This window comes from Gymnogyps californianus, chromosome 8, assembly GCF_018139145.2.
Source record: "Gymnogyps californianus isolate 813 chromosome 8, ASM1813914v2, whole genome shotgun sequence".
In the NCBI taxonomy this organism is placed as follows: Eukaryota; Metazoa; Chordata; class Aves; order Accipitriformes; family Cathartidae; genus Gymnogyps; species Gymnogyps californianus.
In genome coordinates this window covers 19,498,875-19,521,507 of record NC_059478.1, presented here as the reverse complement: position 1 = coordinate 19,521,507, position 22,633 = coordinate 19,498,875, and the positions used below count along the sequence as shown (strand labels likewise).

Below are 22,633 nucleotides of genomic sequence, written 5' to 3'. Positions count from 1 at the left end.
AGCTTAATGATTCTGCTTTAAAAGTGATTTTATGTTATAATTAAAGAGATGTGGTGAAAGAGAGTAGAAGGAGCTGGGTTACAGGAAGCAAGGGAAGTAAAGGCCAAGAGCTGCTGCTGTTAAAAGCATGTCATCCAGAGAGAGCTATACCCTGTGTAAGAACATAATACAGAGAATTACAGGTTACTCTTGTGGTACCGACTTCAGCTTGCACTGTTGGCCGACGCAGATTTCTTTGAATACATTATTAAAGGCAATATCACAATAAATGAATCAGAAAAGATGCTTTGACATCTGTATTACAAATCGTATTAAAGTATATACTTATCTAGAACAGAACAAAGCTGTGTCTGAATCAGCACAAAGTGTTTGATGTTCAGCAGCAACAACAACAAAAAAGCTGTAATACTGTGGGGTTTATTTTCCAAATAGGCTTTTAGCACTTGAAGCAGAGTTCAATTACTCAGAATATTGCCCTTTGTATAAAAGGAAAAATGGTTTATTTGCAATGTACTCACCTTGCCAAAATGTCTTGTTCACAGCTTACTTTTCCATGTTTCTTTCTTTTTGATGTATTGGGTGTATTTCAATACTCTGAGATCACTCTTCACCTTATTGTTAACTGTTTCGTAAGCACCTCTTGCTTCTGTTCTTGTCAAACTTGAAATTAATAAATCTAACTGAATTTTTGCAAACCCATTTATTGTAATGCTTTACACTTGGGGCTTGTATCAATTGAAATAACAAAACAATGGTTTAATCTGAATTCCAGTGCCTCTACACAGTTAATTGACTAAATCTCTAGTGTTAGTATTTAATTTCTACTGTTTTCAGAAAATTCATATTCTCCAAATTGCTTGAGTTATTCCTTCTATTATAATTTTTAAATAGGTGTTTTATAGAAATTATTTGGGATATTTGGGGGATGTCACCATTTTGATAGCGCATTATAGACATTTTTCTTTAGAGACAGCGGCTTTCAGTAACATTAGTGTGAGTCATAGAATACCGTATGTGTTCCCTAAGCATATTGTTTTCTAGTCTTCGTGTTCTGTGTCAGACTAAATCACCTTTTATCATTTATACATTTTATAGATTAAGTTTTGCTTCAGCTGTGTCAGAAATATATATGACAGCAAGTGTTTCCTTTATTGCTGAGGAGTTACTGCTTTTCACCAGGTTATTTGCATTCTATGGTTTGAACTTCAAAATTGGTGATATTTACCTCGAAATTTTGTATTTGTCATCCTTAACAGAAAGGGCTATTGCAAGACATGAAGTCAGAGAAATAGAACAACGTCATACAGTAGATGGCCCCCGACAAGATGTGACACTGGATGAAGAAGATGATGTGGTGATCATTTACAACAGAGTACCTAAGACTGCCAGCACATCCTTCACAAATATTGCCTATGATCTTTGTGCGAAGAACAAATACCATGTTCTACATATCAATACAACCAAAAATAATCCTGTTATGTCTCTGCAAGATCAGGTAAGCTGCTGCCTTTGGGATGTCTTTATTAAACAGGGGGAAAGTATAGAAAAGTTTTTTGCTATTGCAAACTTACATGGTCTGATGGAATTGGCTTTTATGTCACATTTTCCAATATAAATGAATTCTAATGTGTTTATATTTTCTTTGTAGAGAATTAATATTATTTATTAAATAATAGGTTTAGGTTTTTGCTGGTCTACTGGAGGTGGTAAGTATCTGTTTATCGGACAAAAACAAAGCTAAAAAGGGACACAGCTAGGGCAGAAATGACCTTTGTTGTTATAACTGTAAAAGTTTATTGTGTTGTCAACTGTCTGCCTTTTGGCTGTGTAATGGTATTTGCCTGTCATCTCCATCTGCAGTGAGTGCAGTCTTATGTGATTTCCTCTCTGAGTAGTGCAGGCACTGTGCCATGCTGTTAGGGCTATACTTCTGTCTTTGGTACTAGGTCTGGTCAAGTCTCACAGGTGATAAAAAATAGGTAGAAGGAAGTGGTTGTAAATAGTGTGCACTCTAAAGGATGGGTCACTTTGTATCACTTAAAGCTCTCACTAAAATCAGCGTAGTTCCAGGCTAGAAATGATCATGGCTACCAGTGCATCAGATGATGAGTATTAAAAAAAAATTATGAAGGATCAATGCTCTGTTTTTCTTGGGGTGGGGTGTGGTAAGGGAGTAGATTTTTTTTGTTTTATTTTTTAAAATAATAGTTCTATGCTCATCGTGAGTGCACGTGCAGGGAACCCAGGTCAGAGGTCGGAAACATCACTATGTCGTCATCCCTGTCTGTAAAACAAATGTTTCCAAACTCTCGGGTATGTACTACCGGCTGTATGCTGATCATCTTAAGTTGATATGCAGCAGAGGCAGGAGCTGTTCTGCATTGCAGCATGTCAGCACTGAGGCTTCCAGCTCCTTTTAAGTGCATGCCTACAGGCAGAAGCAGCTCAGCACAGCTGCTGGAGTGGGGCGAGGGGAAGCAGATGATAATGGGCCCTCCACTTTCAGTTCTGTGTGTGGGAGAAAGATTGAGGTAGGCAACTCAGTGCAGGGGACACAGAGTGTACTTGGGGTGGGACTGGGAACCTGTTTTGTGATGGTGGGGTTTTGTTACTGTTGGGTTTTTGCTGTTGTGAAATCTTTTGCTAAATATGGTGATATTGTCATACATGATTACTGAGATTACTAAGAGTAACTCTGGTAGCCATCGCTATACCCTGTCCACTGCGTAGAACAAGTACTAAAGACCTGTGCACTAACAGCAGAGTGATTTTTTTCAAAAGATTTAACAAGCCTGTATCTGTTAATTAAAAATCATGCTCAAGTCAGTCATACTTAGTGCTGCACTTCCAACCACAGATTCTGTTTCTGTTAAGGTGTCTCTTTGAATTGTAGTGGTCTGTCCTGAAGGATAGGAGAGCTAGTCATTGATGGTATAAATTAAACATAGGCAACCTTGCCTTAAACTTCTACTTTTGTTTTAATTTCATTCAATCAAATTTGTTCTTTACTGGCTTAGTTTTGTCTAAGAGAAACTCTCCTCTTCATCTTTCCTCTAAAAATTACCTATTGAAAAATGAAAATCCATCAATGCTGGGCATGTGTACAATACTGGCAGTCCTACCTTCATTTGATACTATGCTACTGTCCAAGGTGGTAAACTACATTGTTTAATTAGACAATTGATACTCCTCCTCTTTGGTGGTCATTAACTGGGAGATGCTGACAATGAAAAACTTTATATTGCATAGTTGTTCAAAGAAGAAGAAATAATTATTTATCTTTAGTATATCAAGACAGCAACTTGCCATTGTAAGTCATAACACATAATTCTGGAGACGGCAAGGGTGCTGAGTAGTAGCTGATGAGGTTTACTCTTTGTGGGCTTGGATTTGCATGAAGTATTCACATGCCACCTTCATCAGTACAGCTCACTTGAGTGCATTAGGTGTATATGCGCCAGTAGTGAAATACATAAACACATCCTAGAGACAAAATTGTTTTTTCAGTGATACTGTTTGTTAAAGCAAATCTCCCTAAGCAAGGTGAAGATTGTCTTGGGCCTGACATAAATTCGTAAAATAGTGAGCCCTGTGTTATGCACTACTTCTGCTGTTCTTTTTCCAAACTAATTCTGTAACAGATTTTAAGTGCTCTGCCCATATGTGAAACCTTTACTTCTTGAACGCAATCTGAAAAAAACCCTATTTAAAATCCACTCCAAATATAATCTGTATCTGATTTGAGATAATCCAGTAAGAGTCCCTAACACATCCATTTCAGTTTCAGATGGAACTTGTCCCAGCAGCCCTCCTTTCTTTTGCAGCTTCTCTGACAGCACGATCCTGGGAACTGCCCCTCTTTGCACAGGTTGGGTCTTTTCTTTGCAGCAAGCTGAGTGCCATGTTGCCTATGTTGCATTTCTGACCTGTGTGGTCTGTAACAAAAACACTTGCTTTCATTAAATCAGAGTAGTTGTTGGATTTTATTTGTTGCTTGCATGTTTCAGTACTGATACTTTTTGTCCATACTAGTATGCCTGTGTTATGGCTAGCTGGATGGCATAACAGCCACACAAACTTTAGCTTTTTTGTAACATGGTGAAATTGTCATCTAAAACATTGAAAACAAAATTACTGTTCTGTCTTGCAGCATGTATTCTTGATATACTATTAGAAAAGGTGGTATGAGAACACATTCTCTGTACTGTTGTTGTGAACATAGAAAAGCCATGATATCCAGCATTTCTCTCCCTCAGCTTGCTGTTTTCTGTTCCTTGTTCTTTTTTCTCCTGCAGTTTCTCTCTCCATTTTTCTCAAAAGAGCAAGCTGAAAATATATAATCTCGCTTCCAAATGTATTCTAAAACAGTGGCCTCTCAGAGGATAGCACACTCATACTGACTTTAGTAGTACTTACTTCCTCTGCTGGTGAAGGTTTCAATGGCTGTCAGAAGTGGAACAAGTAAAAGGTTGCAGTGACTGTTAGAAGCGGAAGTACTGTCATGTGCTCCTGAACATTTAAGAATTTTTCTAGTGAGTACTAGTGTCCACTGCTGTACATGTGCCAATTGTATTCTTCCTTCTGAAAAAGAACTGTTCATGCGAGGCGGGTATCCTGGCTGTACCATGGCTGAACTGGTGAACTCTGTCTTTCCACCATCTCACAAAATTGCTTCTCAGCTGCCCTTGCCTTGAGCTTGCTTGTGGTTTCTCACGGCATGCAGCCAAAGGTGTGCTGCTAGCCTGTTTCCAGTGTTCCTGACTCTGATTTAGAGCTAACTATAAGTTACTAGCTTGTATGACAGTTTGGAAAGTGAAGCTCCCAGTGCCTTCCTGCAGAGGGATTCTGATTCAGTCATCCCACCATGTTTGGTCTTCAAATCTGAATCTGAGATTTCCTTTAATGGGAACACTGTGTTGGTCTTCAGTCTTACTTGAGAACCCTTTTTTTTTTTTTTTTGAGATTGATGGAATCGGTTAGTGGACACAGATGACAGTTTACAACATCACTTTGGTTTGCACGCACAGATTTCCCAGGGCTTTTTGCTCAGGCCAAGTATGCTGGTTGGTTGTTTTGGTTTTTTTTTTCCTTTTGGCTCACTGGGACTTGTTTTAAATTCTTATTGTCCTAGAAACTGAATGTATTTAACTTACCTTTCAGGACATCTTACGCCCCCAGAGTGCGTTTGATCTGGCTTTTTAATTCAGTGAAGCTCAGCTGATTTCTCACTTACTAAAGGCTGTGAAGCAACTTTGTAACTGATTATATAAAAGCACCATGAAACAACTTCACAGGAATTCCATTCACGTCTATCTGAACTTTTAAAGTAACCTCAAATTTTATTCAGTTGGGTTTAGATGGAGAAGCTTGCTTGGTCTCTTGAAAGCTCCAGTATCTGCTAAGCCCTGGAAAGAAAGGTAAAATTGATCATATTTACCAGTATGAAGCAGCAGGCAATATTCATCTCTGCCCTAAAATGTGTGAATCCAGACTCATTAGGCTGTCTGTGACCTGGAACAATTCTGATTTTTGGAATGCTGCAAACCAGGGTGGGAAATAATCTCTTGCTTGCACGCTAGTTATAGGTGTTAAAAACTTAAGTTCTCAGGGGCACAGCCTGTTGCTGGTCCATCTTAAGGCAGATGTAAATGTCACAGCTGTCTTATAAAATCTTCCTAGCCTTCTCTTAGCTTGTCTGGTATTAAAGTTAATAAAAGGCTAGAATATCCATCCTGTGTTCATAAAAATTATTTCCTTAGCAGACAACGACATTGTAAGGCAAAGACAATAAAGGATTTTTTTAACTGTTACTGGAACATCTAAGGTTTGATGCCAGATGGCGGCATGGGGATCTAAGACAGAACTGACCCTTGGGATTTTGCACTTAACATTTCCCTGTGTCTAGTCCTAGTCTATGAGAAACTGAAATCTAGCTGGTGCTAGATTTCAGAAAGCTTGTTCATGGAAACATAACTCAAATACAGGCTTTAATATGCATGCTGCACTACACACAACAGGTAGCATAACTGGTTTACTTGTGGAGTTGTATCAACCAGCCGTGACATTTTGGGGTTTAGGGGTGAGGGAAGGGAGGATAATATATACTTCGCATTTAGGAAACTTCTTTCCCAGATATAGAAATATTCATAGCTGAGGCTCTCCACTGAAAATACCTTGTCATTAATCTTTGAAAGGTATAGTCAATGAAAGTGTGATTTGTTTCAGTAGCAGTAAAGGTAGTTCAAGTGGATTCAAAGCCTCATAGATGTATTATCAGTTTGTGCTGTAGACAAAACCAGACAGAAAGCCAATGCAGTTTATGAAACACCATTGTATAACATTGTGCAGTGCTTTTCAGCTAGATTTGCCACAATTTTCATGTGCAATATATGGTTTAAATTGTGAAATGCCACAGACTGTGAAACTTGTACACTGAAAAAATGAATGCTGCCTGTTATTAAAAAGTAACATGCATTTCTTTTACCTGAGAGCTAAGAGCCAGTGTTTGAAGAAATAAGTAAAGATTATCAACCTCTTAAATCCTAGACTGCGAGTTTTGCACATTTGAAGAAACAGCAGCAGGCCAGTCTTGCCTCTTAAAATCCTCAATTGGTTGGTTAGAATAAATAATAAATATCATGTTGCAGGACACTCTCAATCCATTAGACCTTACAGAATGTTAGTGTGTTGTCTTGAGCTCTCAAACTTGTCTTTTCTGACTCTCTTGTCTCACCTCAGTATCTTCGTGGTTATCTATGTCACTGTATAACAGAAAAGATATTTTAGATGTGCAGGGTACGCTATCTTCTAATTCTCAGCTTCAGAAATGGCATATCATTGTCAGACAGCTCAGGCAGTACAAATTTATCATCTTTTCTTTATTATCCAATTCACTAGTTTTGAAATAACTTTCAGAGTTAAATGCTTTGATGTTAAAATATTCTGTTCATCTAATAAAGCCAAGCTATATCAGGATTTGCATGTCCCACTTAATTTGATCATACTTTCTGGTTTGGGGCGTGTATCTTATTTTATTCTTTGAAATGTAAAGCTATTCCTATTTTCGTGAGGTTTGCCGATAACTGCTTTATCAGCCCTTGTTTAAGGGCTACTTCATGCTTTAACATGGAATTTTCACTGAAATGTTAGGCTTAAGATAACTATTCAAAATGCTAAGCTATAGATCTAATTTACACTGTATACGTTTATAAAATTTCTGGATTACTCATGCATTGCATTTTGGGATGGGGAAGCAAATGAACCATCAGATTTGTTTCTTATGTCCCAGTAAAATAGGTGTAAGAATATGCTTGTAAATCTGGTACACTTTTATTTGAGGGACTAAATACGGATCAGACAATTCCATCAAAGGTGTACTTGCATTTCTACTTATTGCTGAGGGAATTCCACATTCCTTTCAAATTACAAATAAAATGGACTGACAAAAATTTAAATGTTTGTCTTGCTAATGTTTTTGTGGTAGCTTTCCTTGAATTGCCCTTCTGATTGCTGTATTCTGCTTTTGTTTAGTTTCTGATCATTAAATTGTGATGATCTAAAATGAGTCATCTGTGTGCTTGCAGAAAAGTCTATTTTAGCTGGCACAAATTCTTTGGTAATATTCAAAATAGACTTTTGTCCTAATGCATTATAAGATTTTACTTACAAACCAGAAAACACCATGTATGGGGAAACTTAATGTGTTCCAGCAGTACAGAAACACTTTCTGCTGTCTACTTTTACAGGTCCGATTTGTGAAGAATGTGACTTCCTGGAAGGAAATGAAACCAGGATTTTACCATGGACATATATCTTATTTGGACTTTGCAAAGTATGTTACCCTTGGATTTATCTGTTGAGTAGCTAGTAGTTTAAGTTGCCTGGATCCAGCTGGGATATTAGTGCCCTCTAGTGATGAAAGTCTGACATCTGCAGTTTTTGAAAAATTCACACACTGAAATTCCTATGATGAGCAATATTTGGTTTTGATTTTCACAGTTTTCTCCTGTCTTTTTGCATGATAAAATGTAGCCGAGTCTCATTTCAAAACTATTTGTGAGGTTTAGTATTCCTTGTCTGAATTACAAGCTTCTTTTACTGAAAATCCTGGCTGTTCTCTGGAACGCTGGCAGTTCTGCCTTAGGATTGGCTTCCCATTCTGGGAAGTTTAAGATACCTGTTCTCAAATATGTTTCATATTATAAGTAATACCACCTGCCTCTTAAGTTATGTAGTTCTTCTCTATCAGAGTATCCCTTTACGCTTTATCAAAATATTAAAAGTTATATTTTAAAGCAGTTTTCTGGCCTATAGTAATTTGACTTGCTGCAGAAAGCATGGAAATAATTCTTGTGGAGTTAAGTCCTGCTACTTCTAAAACTAATTTAAAAGAAAACGAGGTAAAAATCCTCCCAGTGACTTCAAAGGTTCAGGATCATATCTGTATTCCCGCTTCCATGTGTTTCTTTCCTTGTCTTATTTTTGCTTCTGGATCTAAAGCAGTGATCCTCAGTCGCTCAGTCTTGTGAAACCTCCCCTTGAACTGGCAAGTCAGTTTTGCTTAAGATGCTTACTAGGCAGTGCTTCATCTTGCACTTGCAGCATGCGGAAAATGGTTTAAAATTGAAAGTGGGATTTTCAGATTTTAGCATATTCGACTGCACAAACAATAGTAACCACTACTTTTACCTCTTGCTGGTGATCAGTCCTCAGTAATGTTACATTTCTGTATATTAAAACATTTATTTAGTGAAATGAGTTTTTTGTATGTAAGAATTTCTTTTGTTTAGTCATTGCTTTTAATTATTCATTCTGTTATGTACACTTATTTTTAATTCTAGCTTTTTATTACAAAGAATGAGAAGGGGAAGTGAGAGCTTCATAGATTTCCAGTACAGTATATTATATAATAGAAAATGCTAAAAGCTATAGTAGTAGCTGGAAATTACCAATGGCACCAAGTAAAAGCTTGAAGTTTACAAAAAGTAACAGGCAAGAAGTCTTAATTGCAAATCAATCAATAAAATAAAATGTATCAAATTTCATTAGCTTCCTTTCTGCCTTTTTGAAGTTAAAATGCTGTAACATTAATAAACCCTTGAACTGAATAACAGCTTTCTGGAACAGCAAGGGTGAATGTTATTTTATACATTACTCAATTCATAAAGCTGAAAACATTTTCAGATACTGGAACTTTTTAAACTAAAATCATTATTTTACATCTAGAAAGCATCTAAGCAATTTCACAGATTTCTTTCATCTGCATCTTCCCTCCAGGACTGTGTTATCCTTGTGTTTGTTGTTTGTTATCCTTTCACTTAAATGATTTATTTTTTTCCCACAAAAGCTTGCTTTCTCATACTTTGGGTTTTCATTATTAAAATCATATCTTGAATACTCTGGTTGTGCTTGGCAAGGCCCACACTTTTAAGGCTGTGAGGTATGGTCTTGTAGTGAACATTCTTGTAGTTGAGAAGTGTGAAATATTTCAGAAAAGTCTATGCCTGCTTATACACAGACATCAGACTTAGGTACACTGTCGAATATCAGAAGTACCTCTTAAATTATGCTGAAGCTTAAAGCATGGGATTCAATCGATGACTTACAGTATTGAGGACAGGTTATCATAAGCCATCCATGTAGAAATTACAGTAATAAAAGTTTAAAAACTTTTTTTCCTCTTTTTTTTAATTTCTGATCCACCCTTATTCCCTATTTGCTCTGGTAAACGGTTGGAAAAAAAGTTCTTTGACAATGCAATCGCCAAATCATTATCATTATTAATAAGGTTACAATAGTAAGTGGCTTATGTTATCGTAACTGAAGCTAGTTTTGCAAGGTCATGTGCAAATCCATATGAATGTACAGTCCAGCACAAACATTTCCAAGGGCTTTGACACCTTCATTTAACCCACAGATACGTATTATTGGTTGACGCTGCTACTATATCAAAATGGTTTGTTATAGCCTTCTACAGCACTTGCAGTAGAGTCGGTAGAAGGGGACACACGTGCATGTCTCAGGCACTTCAGTGGACCTGAAAGAGGGTGCACTTCAAAGTCTGGACTTTGCATCAAAATGGTTGAAACATTCACACACTCTTATTTTGTGGACTTTGGGGAGCAAGAGCTGGCATACAGACAGATGTCAGCAGTGCTGCCTTTAACTGCTACAGTCTGATTCACTGGTACTCTGCTGGCAACATCTGAAGAATCAATTGCTCTTTCTGTAGCCTTTAACAATTTCTGTACCTATAGCGCTGGTCTTTTGCAAAAGTAATGCCTTTGAATTGTTTTTTTCTAACGTCTTCTTTTCTGCTGCTTATTTTATGTTTCTGTTCTTCAGCTTTTCAACTTAAGATTCCTCATATGAGCAGTAGCTGGTATTATAATTTACAGAGTACCACTTTAACAATAATGGTACTGCATCTTAAAACTACGAGCGCTCTCTGTTTTAGCCAAGCTAGGAGGCTTGAATGGCCCTCTGTCAATGCAGAACACTTTCCCAGTTTGCATGGGAACAGAAGAGAATTTTTTTTCCAGTTCCTAGCTTTACTTCAGGGCATTTGACACACTTGCAATTTCCATTGTGATATAACCTCTTTAATGTTTGGATGCCGTATTTATTTGCCACAGTAATGCCTCAAATGGAATAGAAAATAAAACTGAGAAATGTGTCATAAAAGCTGTCTTGGACGTAGATCATTGAAAGGTAGTATTTGCACAAAACAGTTTTGGTGGTTTAAATCTATCTTATGTGTCCTATGAGCTTACCACCTCATTTCATCAAGCTTCCTGTTTGTACCACAGTAAATCAAAATTTGCTCAGGGTAAATGTCTAAGGAAAAATTTTGTATCTATATATAGAGAAGTTAATATGGTTACAGATACTGTCTTAGGCTTATATTTAATAAGCATAGCCATATGGATTCAACCCCGGTAATGGATGGGCTCTGAGCTCTGTCTTCCTTCTGTTAGAGTTCATGTCTCTGACAACTGGAGACCTGCCGGGAGAACCACTTGCAGCATTGCATAGCACAGTTCAGGAGGGCAGGAACTCAGTATCCAACTTGCTTGTACTTATAAACACATACATGGCTGCTAGACTAATTAAGGCATTTCTAGAGTCAGGATGGTTGTATAAACATTTTCAGTATCTATTGTGTGAGAATATTTCAGTTTTGTTTGTTTCTCTAATAAAAAACCCCCAAATCACAGTCTTAGGAAAACTGAAGTTGATCGGACTTTCACACCCACCTAACACACTGGATATGAGGATGGGAGAAAGTGATCATTAAACTTCCTCTCACCATCATCTTCTCTGTATATAGATTTCAGTTGTATCAATGGAGACAGGCTTTTACGTATTAGATGAGAAGCTTTGATTTGGCCTTTAAAAGACATTTTTTCCTCTTTTACTTTAGATTTGGTGTTAAAAAGAAACCAATTTACATAAATGTCATAAGAGATCCTATAGAACGACTAGTTTCTTATTATTACTTTCTGCGCTTTGGAGATGATTACAGACCAGGGCTACGGAGGCGAAAACAGGGGGATAAAAAGGTAAAGTACACTTTATTATGTATGTTGTTCTTACCAAAGCTAATGAGAAAACTATTTTTAAAAAATGTCCTAATAAAAGCTGAATAGTTCTTGTATCAGCCTTGGTGATGATGGTGGATTTGTAAGTTATACTCTCCTCTTCATGTCTGTACTGGACCAGAGTGTAACATTAAGTATGTTCTTTGTAACCTTATAAATTCACTTTATGTTGCAATTTGTTAAAAAAATAAAATTAAATTTAAAAAATGTTTTCAGGTATCCAGAGTTTTAAGTATCAAGTTAAGCTTTCCTCCTATGTAAGAAATCTACATCTCTTCTTGTTGAAGACTGAGAGAGACATTTTTCACCAAAAGCTGTAGAACAGCTGATGCTTTGTCTGTGATGTTAATTTTTTTTTATAATTAGCAACCCAATTTTTTTTTAATGTAAATACTGCAATGGAATTGCATAAAGAGTCTGCTTGAAAACTATGGAGTATGAATCATACATTTCTATACTTCCTCCATCTGTCTTAGGTGGCTGTAGGAGTAGTTCAGGTTAGCATATTGAAACCTTGATTACTAATACAGTTTCAGAATGGCAACATTATTTAGGCTCCATAATATATTTATTCCAGAAAGAATTTATACATGCACTGTCATGGTTTGCAGTAAGACATTTGTTGGAGCATGTTGCTTTGGACTTTTCTTACATCAGGAAGAAAAGTAGGATATTAAGTATATGAATATAGTTTATAAAACTGTAGTTAGAACGGCATGGAAGCTTTCATAAAATGTAAGGGGGTTTTGTACTTCACAGAGCCAAACATTTTTTAAAATTTCAGTGGCAATATTTTCTTAAACTGATGAAATTTTTCTGTAATGTTGACAATTTAGTGTAGCACCGTGGGAATACCAAGAGACATTGAAAAAAATAACTAAGCAAAAATCACCCTGAATACAGCTTAGTCTATAAACACCATAACAACTAATAAATGTGAATAATCATTTTGTGTGCTCCCACCCATCCAAATAGTGTTTTTTAAATATTGGGAACAGACCATTCCTCTTTCCAGTTGATAACTAACTGCTCCTCTGTTATTTAGGTTTTGGCGCCATCTTCAGCTACTGCCTTTCAGTTTGTCCAGACATCCTACAGCATAGGTAGAGGAAAGCTTCAAGCAGAACAAATTGATATTAAGCTTAAAAAACGTATCTTCGTAGAACTGGCTACAGAGATGATTTGGTGCTATGGTATCATAAAGACATTTTTAAAAGGAGAGATAGGATCTCATCTTTTGTAACCGACTCTGTTCCTTTTCATGAGGAGCATGATTTGGCCAGTGGAATTCCTCCCTGGTGGAGATCAGTGAGTTGGAAAGCTGAGCATGCTACCAAGTCCAAGCTGTTTATAGGACTTTATTTATTAAAAAGAGTGAAATTTAACAGTGTTGCTTTAGTTTTGAATTATAATCTGAACAGCCTTGTTAGGTAGTCACTGGGAAACATTAAGCCAAAATCCTTAATGCTACTGCTTGGTAGACTGCACTGTAAGCTCTGATTTGTTGGAATAAGTTGAAATGCATTCCTATTTATACTGTTTGTAATGCATTGCATTAATAATTTTATGTTTTTCTATTAAAGATGCTTTTTTTTCATTTTGTCACTGTCATACCACTTTATTTAGGTCTGAGACTTTGTTGTTGCCATACAGATTTAACTTGTCCTATAAGCATCTGTAGTTCATTTGAAGTGAAATTGATTTGCTATGCCAAGGTTTAGGGTTTCTTTCATTTAAATCAGGTAATACTATTTTTTCCATGGTGTTTCCAAGAAAACTGTACATATATAGATGGTGTCAGTTTTACATACATTAGATATAAAATTCAGTAGGATCAATCAATTTTTGAGCTAATCGCAGTGTCTATAACACTTATATCTATTCTAGTCTGTGTTACAGTAGATTCACTAAGAGCTCTTCAAGTGAAAAGCAGGGAAGGTAAAAAATGCAGTCTTTCTAATGGAAGTCAATTGTTCCTTTATTAAGTGTAAAGGAATCTCAACGTACTTTACACCCTCGCCCCTCCCAGTCCATACCACAGCATTTATATGCAAGAGTTCTTCATTCATTTTCTTTCTATATCCCTGTGCTTCCAAAGTTATAGATAGCTTGGCTCCAAGAACAGAGTCTGTAAAGACAAGTGTTTCTTATAATAAAATCTCTGGATGGAGTAGTCAAGGTAAGTATATAAGAGGAAGTGGGGAAGGAGGCCTGTCCTATTTCATCTTACTTAGGAAATTACTTGCTTGTTTTTGCGTATGAACTATAAAATAACCTGCAGGTATAAGCAAAGAAGTCTTTCTTTTGAGAGATGCCAGTTCATATTTAGTATATACATTCATAAGTTAGCAGGTGCATTTAAATAATTTAGTACTTAGGTAATGTTGATGTTATAAAGTACTCATGATAGATCAGTGCAGAATTTCTCTAGAGAACTATGCTAGAGAAAGCATACCAGTGTCTTGTTTTCCTAGTTAAGCTGCATTTTTATCTGTGATATGTGACACGTATGAGCTATTCTAAACTCAAAAGTGCAATGTGGACCAAGACACCACAGGTTAATCCCTGCTTTGGCCTGATAGCAGTAAATTTTTTCAGATTATCTCAGGAACTTCACCTCAAAATAGAAGCAAAGGACGTTGTCCTTGTTCTAACACCAAATAATTACACAAATATATTTTTACATAGTTGTTTTGAACAAAACTTGTAATTATACAGAAGAAACATTCTAAAAAGTTGTCATGTGATCACTTATTTGTTTTTAAATAATTTAACAAAAAATCTATCCTAGATACATGGCTTATATCTTGATTAGAAATATCGTAAATACTTACTTTATGGTGACTGGGTAAAATATTTACAAATTAGGAGTTCTTATTGTAACTGTGTTACTGCAGTTGAAACAGATGTTTTATGGAATATTCTGTTATGCAGTGAACAACTTTTACTTCTTCTGATTGCCAAAAACAAATTAGCCTGTGAAATCACAGTGATTTGTCATAATATTTAAAATGTAATGGAACACTGTTTAATCTGAAACACAAAATGCACGGTGTTCTATGGTATAAAGATCCAGCTGTTCCAGTATCACACAAATCCTGATGGCATTTGATGCTGTATCTTTAGTGACTTCTTTTGTAAGGGAAACATAATGATACCAACACTTATTGACTGTTTTTGCTTGTCTCGATATATAGACTTTATCAAGGTTATATCAAAGGTATATCAAATCTATCAGGTAAGATCAAATTGTTCGTTAGTTCTAATCATAAAAGACTGTCCAAGTACTATTTCAATTGAGATGACTAGGTCCTCCTAATAACACTGTGAAAGGCTTGAAAAAATTACTTTTTTTCTTTCACATCATATCTTTTGTTTTTCTCTCGCCACTACATTTAGCAACTAACCAGGTTGAGATGTTTGATACATATACTAGATTTTAAAGCTCAGCTCAATTTTGTCTTTGTTCCAGACCTTTGATGAATGTGTGGCAGCTGGAGGTTCAGACTGTGCTCCAGAGAAACTTTGGCTTCAAATTCCGTTCTTCTGTGGCCACAGCTCCGAATGCTGGTAGGGGGATAAATGTAGCTTAAGTTGTTAGTCAAGTATATCAGCGCTGAAATCTAAACTTAACAAATTCGAATATGTAGCACAGTTGGGGAAAGTGTGAGGGACTGGACAGAGTGAAGCAGCAGGTACTTCAGTAATGTATTTTCTTTTGAAGATGCATTTTACTGAAACAGTCTTGCAGTTCTTTAAACAAGCAATATGCTAGGATACTGTATCAGCAGTGCTATGAGGGAAAACAGATGTTTTCAATTTTAGAAATAATTTTTGTAGATTTGGAGTTTTGACATTTTTCTCTTATGTCAGGCTACAATATTTGTCTTCTGATTGGAGATATTTTGTTCAAGCTCCTAGAGTTTCTGTGGAGAATAAAATAATTGAGATCAGGATAAATTTATCTTCTTAAACCCTTACCAGACATCCAGTAGTCAATGCTACTTAGTAGAAACTGAAAAGCAAAAAGTGTCCATCTGTCAATGCAGCATGTTTTATAACAATGGCACAGACTTTAAAAAACTCTTTAGCAAACTAAAAAAATAAAAGAAAAAGGACATAGATGATTTGAAGGATTCTGAGTGAAATCAAGGGCAATTATTTGTCAAAGGTACTGTTCATCCAAACATAAGCAAAGTAAATGGCCTCTTGGGAGCTTCTCTTTCAGTGCATGTTGGTCAGACCTATCTACACCTGGGCCAGGTGGAGAAGCAGAGAAAGAAAGAACTCTGAACCTGTCTTTCACCCTGTCTAGAGTTATAAAACGGAGGAAAAAATGTCAGTTTAATTTCTGTCTGTTGTTCAGTAGGGAAGTCCTCACATTAAGCACAATGACTTTCTAGTTCAGAATTATGCTTGTAGGATGCAAAAGGGAAGGTGTGTTCTTGCCAGAACCATTTCTGGTATCTAATGTGAAAATGGAGACTGAGTATTGACATTGAGAAAGTGTAAATCCTCCAAAAATTGCATTAATAGAGACAGTAACCATATACACACACTTTTTTTTTTTTTGTGGATGACTTCTTAGTCAAAATAAGTAGAGGAGTCAAATTTTTAGATAACAACACAGATGAGAGAAACTGGAAAGGGAAATGAAGTTAGGAATGGTTATAACTTGAAATGAGTCTTGCCTTTCCTATACAAATGTCCTGTTATGGAGTAACGTCCATCTAGGGACCAAGGATTGTTGGCTGACATCAGAACTTGCTGTAATTGTTCTCTGTCATTTTAGGAATGTGGGAAGCAGATGGGCTTTGGAACAAGCCAAATACAATCTGATTAATGAATACTTCCTAGTGGGCGTTACTGAAGAGCTTGAAGACTTTATCATGTTATTGGAGGCAGCTTTGCCCCGGTTCTTCAGGGGTGCCACAGAACTGTACCGTACAGGTATTTAAATGGTTAATTTCCATGGATTCCATGGATTTTTCATCCTCTCATCACTTTTTTTAATGTGAATTCTTTAGACCTAGATGAATAGTTTTGAGTCTCTGCCAGGTTTGCCTCTCAGTTGGCTGATGTTCCTACAGAAGAGACAAAAAAAGACTCTCAATACAAATTTTTCAGGGCAGCCCAAGTATCTTCCTGCCTTACACAAATTGTAAATATTTAAGGTTGGGGTAAAGGCAGTTGTGTAGGTATACTACACTTAAAAAATTGTGACAAGTGTTTATCAGAACCTTTTTGAAAGGTCTTGCAGGGGCAGATTTCCATTTCCTCAGAAGCCCTGCTGATGAAATTAACTGTGCTTGATGCAACCTGGTTGGCTGTGCAAAAAGGCCCAAGGGATACAAAGGCCCAAGTAGATGTTTATCTTCCTGGGGTTGTAATAAGACACTTGTTGTATAGCTAGTAGCTCAGTTTCTAGGAGATGGCCGTGCAACTTATGATAAAGAAAAGGTCCATCTTAGCAGGGCTTCTATCTGCAAATAGAGGGAGAAAAGGCTCTGATGTGTAGAGCCTAGATGCGTAGCATTAACAAGTTTATTATAAAGCAACAGAGCGCACTTCTTAGGGAAAATGCTGTCATCATTTTGGTCATCTTCATCTCATGAAAGAAGTCTCTTGCTCTGCAGTTTTTAAAATTCTTCACAGTTGATACCAGATTAACATCTAAATAATTAATTTTGAAAGACCAGTCTTGCTCCAAGTACATTATGTGGAGTAATCTTGTTCCTTAAATGAAGTGTTCATTCCCTGGGTTTATTAGAGTAAGGAGGAAGAATTGAAAGAACTGATGCAAAATTCATTAACATTTAGTGAGAGAGACTGCAATTTTCCAACCCTGCATGTTACGTTAATAAATTCTGGATTAAATTCTGTCGCTTCTAATGCAGTTTATCAACATGCTGAGAGTATAAACCTCTGTAAATAAAAGGACTGTAAACATTTTTCAATCACGTGAACTTTAAAGTGAAGTTATTGCTTTCATTTTGCGTTTAGGAAAGAAGTCTCACCTTAGGAAAACAACTGAGAAAAAACTTCCCACAAAAGAAACTATTGCCAAGCTACAACAGTCTGAAATCTGGAAAATGGAGAATGAGTTCTATGAATTTGCACTGGAGCAATTTCAGTTTGTCAGAGCACATGCAGTTCGGGAAAAAGACGGAGAATTGTATATTCTGGCTCAAAACTTTTTCTATGAAAAGATTTACCCTAAATCAAACTAAGAACACTTTACTGTTAGATTTATGGACCTAAATCTTTGGTCACATCATCATCTTAGTCCTCAGCCATGGAAACTAGATTGCTTGTAGACCTCCAAGACGTTTCTTTATAGATCTGAGAGAAGTGGGCTGTGGATCACCTCCAGGGCGTTGGATACCGGCTAACTATGTTGGTAATCCAGAAGCAAAGGCTTCATTTCTTTTATCTAACTAATACTTTCAGTGGGAGTTAATATACTTTACCGGAAGAAATATACACTTTAATTCGGAGCAATTAATACACAGCAGTTCTAGTTGAAAATATAAACAAACAAAAAATGCTTCTGTTGATGCTCTTTTTAATTTTCAGAGCAATTTATTTTCATTTATACTTCTGTGAAGAGGAATTAATTTTTCCCAGCTTTCAACATGGAAATTTTGGTTGTATACAACATGAGTAGTGTTAATAACTGGTCAACATCTATGCTTTGTTTTTGTGAATCATGTCACATGATATTAATTGGGATGGTTAATCATGTTCTGCTGAGAAATGCTGCTGCTGCTGGAATTGCCCATATTTATATATGTGGTTTTATTAAAAAATTACAACTATTCATTAGTGTTAAAACATTATTTCCACGTTAATATTGTAAAAAGTTAAAGAATCAGAGCAGTGGGGTTTTTGTTTTGTTTTTTATCCCCACCACCACTGACTGAGGTTGGGAAAACTACGAAGAAAGTTGGTATTGTCTGCAGTTCTAGTTGATCCTTACACAGTGGTATAAAAATCGTAAATTCAGTATTAAGTTTCTCCATGGATTCTTTGTAATAATTGTAAACTAAGGTATTGGTGAATCCATATTATGACTCCATTAGTGAGCTGTGGTATGGTTAGGGTTTTCCTACTACTTCGATACTTTTACCTGTAGAATATTTTTACTAAGGTGCTTTATAATGTGTTTTAAAGCATTGCATTTACAAAAGGAGTAAAATGCTGTAAATACTGCTTATTTTATGTATTTGGACCAAAAGGTTTAAAGTAACTAGTTTAAAGTGGTTTTTTTGCACCAGTTCTGTTATGTGTGAAGTGAAAAACATCACATCTACTTCCTGGTTGAGTTAACTGTTGGACATTGCTGAAATGCACTTCAGTGACCTCTCTGACTTCAATACCAGAATATTGTCCAGGGATTCTCTTTACAAATATGTAGTCTTCATCTTTTTATTATGGTAAGAGGAAAAGAAGAAAAATGTCATGTGTAGTCTGGTTGAGAAAGATGCAGTGAACTTGATTGACATAATTGTATTTATGTAACTGCCTTATGTGACTATTGTAAATTTGTGAGTTGCCATTATTAACAATGTGAAACATCTGGTAGATGAAGTAAATTGAAATTTGAGAACAGATGTTTGGGTCCACTGCATTATAGCAAATGGCAGTGGAGAACTACAAGAATTTGTTTCCTATGGAATTTTCTTAAAGATCTGAGTATTTACACATCTTACGCATGCCTTTTCTTGAAGTGCTCTTCACAGGGTTTAATGGAGGAAGGCACTGAGGAGACAAAGTAAGGAATGGTGGTAGAGGTTTAAATTCCTAAGGGATGATGCTGAAAGCTTAGTTTAAAATTACCAAGTGGAGTTTCTTTAACCAGCTTGCTCTTGTAATGAAAACAAAGGAAATGGAAAATGGTCTGTGAACTGGATGTCTGCAGCCAAAAGCAACAGCCCAGTTACAGAGAGGATAATGAGAGACTATCAAGTACATCTTGCATTTTCTTTGTGTTCTTGGATTTTTCCCTTTGAATTTTAAAAATAGATCTCTCTTTGTTCTTCCCAAATAATCAGGGAAGTTCCTTCTGATAGCTTACCATTTATATAGCATGAACCATGCATAAGATTTCCTCTTCTAGTTCTTGTCTATTGATGTCATTAATAATGCCAACATGTTTGGGAATAGGATGTGTTAGTGCACACATGAAGACATGTTTCCTAGCTAAAGAAAGTGTCGTGGTTTGAAAGGAGCTGAGGAGTCATACACAAGAATTAGCTAATGGAGATCTAAAAATTTCCATAACAAAGCAGTAATTTTTCTGAAATAAAATGAGTATTTATAATCCCAGGAAAGATTATCCACTCAGTGATAGTTTTATGTTAGATATTATTTTGACTGTTGTTTTCCTTCAGAGTAATTCAGATCAGTTTACCTTCTTGACTCTCCCTCAGAATTTTCAGAAGAGCACCTCTAAGAGAGCAGAAGAGTTTACTAAGTGAAAACATAAAAAATTCAGCTAAGTAATGAAATAGGTGTGTAGACAAACGCTTCTGTATTGACAAGAAAAAATAGGCAAAACTTCTACTGATTTCAGTAGGGTCTACAGAAACCTCTTCTGTTCTGTAAGCAATTTTTAAAGTTATGTTTCTTTTTTTTCCTTCCAGGATTTAGAATTTCTTAATTATGAGTCTTCAGTAACAAAAATAATAGAACAATGCAATTTTTTTTACTTTTAAAAGAGCAATATATTTTTCATAGTTCATATATGAAAACGTATTTTATTCAATCAGATATCACTTCCTGTTCTTTGCTGTGAACTGACAGGGTCGAGACAAACTAGAATTTTAGGAATATTTTTTAAAAATGCTAGCTACAATTGGAGAGGTATTCATTCCAGACGTACTCTGAAAATGTTATATTGTCTGTGGAACACAGAAGGAATCAAGACTGTCTACTTTTATATCTAATGCAACCATTAAGTCAACTGTGAACTTTTTAGAATCCTTTGAATTCAGAACTATCAAACTTGGATTTCCTAAAAGTCAGTTTAGGAAAAAGAGCTTTACAGATTTTTAATAACCTGCTCTTTTCATCTTCTATTCAGAAATGGAAACAATCCAAATTGTTGGTATTAAAAATATTTTACAGTATATAAACAGAATGTATCTTGTGTATTTTCCCTTAATTGACTTACAGTGAAAAGCAGCAATACATGGATTTTTGTTGTTGCAGGTTGTATGATCAGTAAACTTACTATGCAGCCTCCTGAACACGGATCTTTTAACTGAAGTCACTGTAGTCTCTACACAGAAGTGAGATTGGCTTTTTGCAGGGCTAAGCTTGTTTGAAAGGTGCTGAAATGCTCTCATATATATACATATATATATATATATATATAGTTGAGAGTAGGTTTTGTTACACAGTTCTGTACTTTTTGTACAAAATTAACGCCCAGATTTTGTGCAAAACCGTAGCCCTGTTGAAACTCAATGTCAGGATAATGGCGCTAGGTCCAGCTGCACTGGTAACTACATAGCCATCACCACAGCATGCCTGGAGCACTTGTGATACACTGGGCAGTGTTGACAGGAGAGCAACAGTGGTTTTAGCTCCTTCCCATAATAATTCTGCAGCCATGCGACAAGAATTTCACTCTTATTTTGTTAGTACATCTATAAGCAGACACAAGGCTAGGGTGCAGAATGTCCTATGTGCACTTTCCCAATTGCTCTGGGTTGATTTTCAAGCAGTCTCTCTATTAATGGTACGCTGATCATGGCTTCATTTTCAAACAGGCATGAAAATTTATAGCTATACAATACGGGAGAGGAAGAAGCAGCCCATCCTGGTCCTTTGAAATGCGTTTTCTGGGTACTTAGTTTTTCTGAAGATATTTAACTATTCTTGCTTTCCAGGAATAAACATTTGCTTATTTATGGTCTCAGAGCAGTTCTATTTTATATCAGGGAAAATTCAGTTATTTTCTGTTATAATTCTGTTAAAATTTTCCATTAAGCTTACCTGGCATTGCTAAATGTGTATATGACAAAAAGGTATATGGATGACGCTGTCTGAACTGTGCTGCTTAAGCAGTCAGTGGAAAAGCCTGATTCAAGTGCACTGCCAATGTAGCTCTTCAAAATCAGAGCATATTTTATGACTACTAGAGATTAAACTTAAGGAAACTGTAAGGCTGCTTAGTTGCAAGGATGCTTCCTTTACTGTAAGCCTATGCAACTATGTAACCTTTGCAGCAGTATTTATAGAAAGAGCCCTCTTCCTGAGACTTTTCTGGAGCATAATTATAAATGTTCATACACTTGTACTGTCTGATATTTACATCAGCAGCTCTCTGTAGCTTCTGTAAAAAGAGACAGGTTTGTGAGCGTTTCTAAAGCAGTACTGAATGTAATTTTGAAAAACATGGATTGTGCTTCATGACTTTTTTCTTTTTAAACACACACACAGCTAAATAGTGCCTTTTTTCCTCACAATCCATGTTGAAGATGCTCGCTCCCACTCACCCTCCGTAAATTGATTCATTTGTGCAATACTATTCCAACTTGAAACCATTTTGTCACAGCTGTTTGAGAAATAATCTCCATTTTTCCTTACTATGCTGCCAGCTTTCTGTTGTTGAAGTGTTTCAGTTGATTACCTAATGCAAATGCTATAAAATAAAACACCCAGTGGGAAGGGGAGAGAAAAGAAGTCTGGTGTCCTGTCTTAATATTTGCATGTCACATTCACGTTAAATGCTTTTTTTCTAGAAGATGTTGTTATGCAGTATTGTGAACTTTGTTTGCAGCTATTGTGATTTTGGAGGGGAGGGGCAAGCTGGAGTGTAGCTCGTCTGTAATAATTTCATATAGCTATAACCAAATATATTTATAGGCCTTTAGAATTTGCATTGGGCTTTCTGGCCAGAAATGTAGTAAATTTGCAAAGGGTATACACTGTGCTGAAAGTGTCAATGAAAAGCTCTTAATATTAAAACCGAGATTTGTAAGAATAGAAAACTGGCATTAAAACAGTGCATTGATACATATGTG

The 22,633-nt window shown here is 36.1% G+C and overlaps 1 protein-coding gene across 1 annotated transcript in view; it reads left to right on the top strand.

Moving 5' to 3' along the window:
• Nucleotides 1-19,309, top strand: part of HS2ST1 (heparan sulfate 2-O-sulfotransferase 1) — an 80,531-nt gene extending 61,222 nt beyond the window's left edge. Inside the window, exons 2-7 of the mRNA XM_050901465.1 lie at nt 1,257-1,495; nt 7,746-7,831; nt 11,423-11,561; nt 15,073-15,170; nt 16,393-16,550; nt 17,604-19,309. Coding sequence (XP_050757422.1) covers nt 1,257-1,495; nt 7,746-7,831; nt 11,423-11,561; nt 15,073-15,170; nt 16,393-16,550; nt 17,604-17,830 — 947 coding nt within the window. The 3' untranslated portion in view covers nt 17,831-19,309. The remainder of the gene's footprint in view (nt 1-1,256; nt 1,496-7,745; nt 7,832-11,422; nt 11,562-15,072; nt 15,171-16,392; nt 16,551-17,603) is intronic.
• Nucleotides 19,310-22,633: the final 3,324 nt, after the last annotated feature.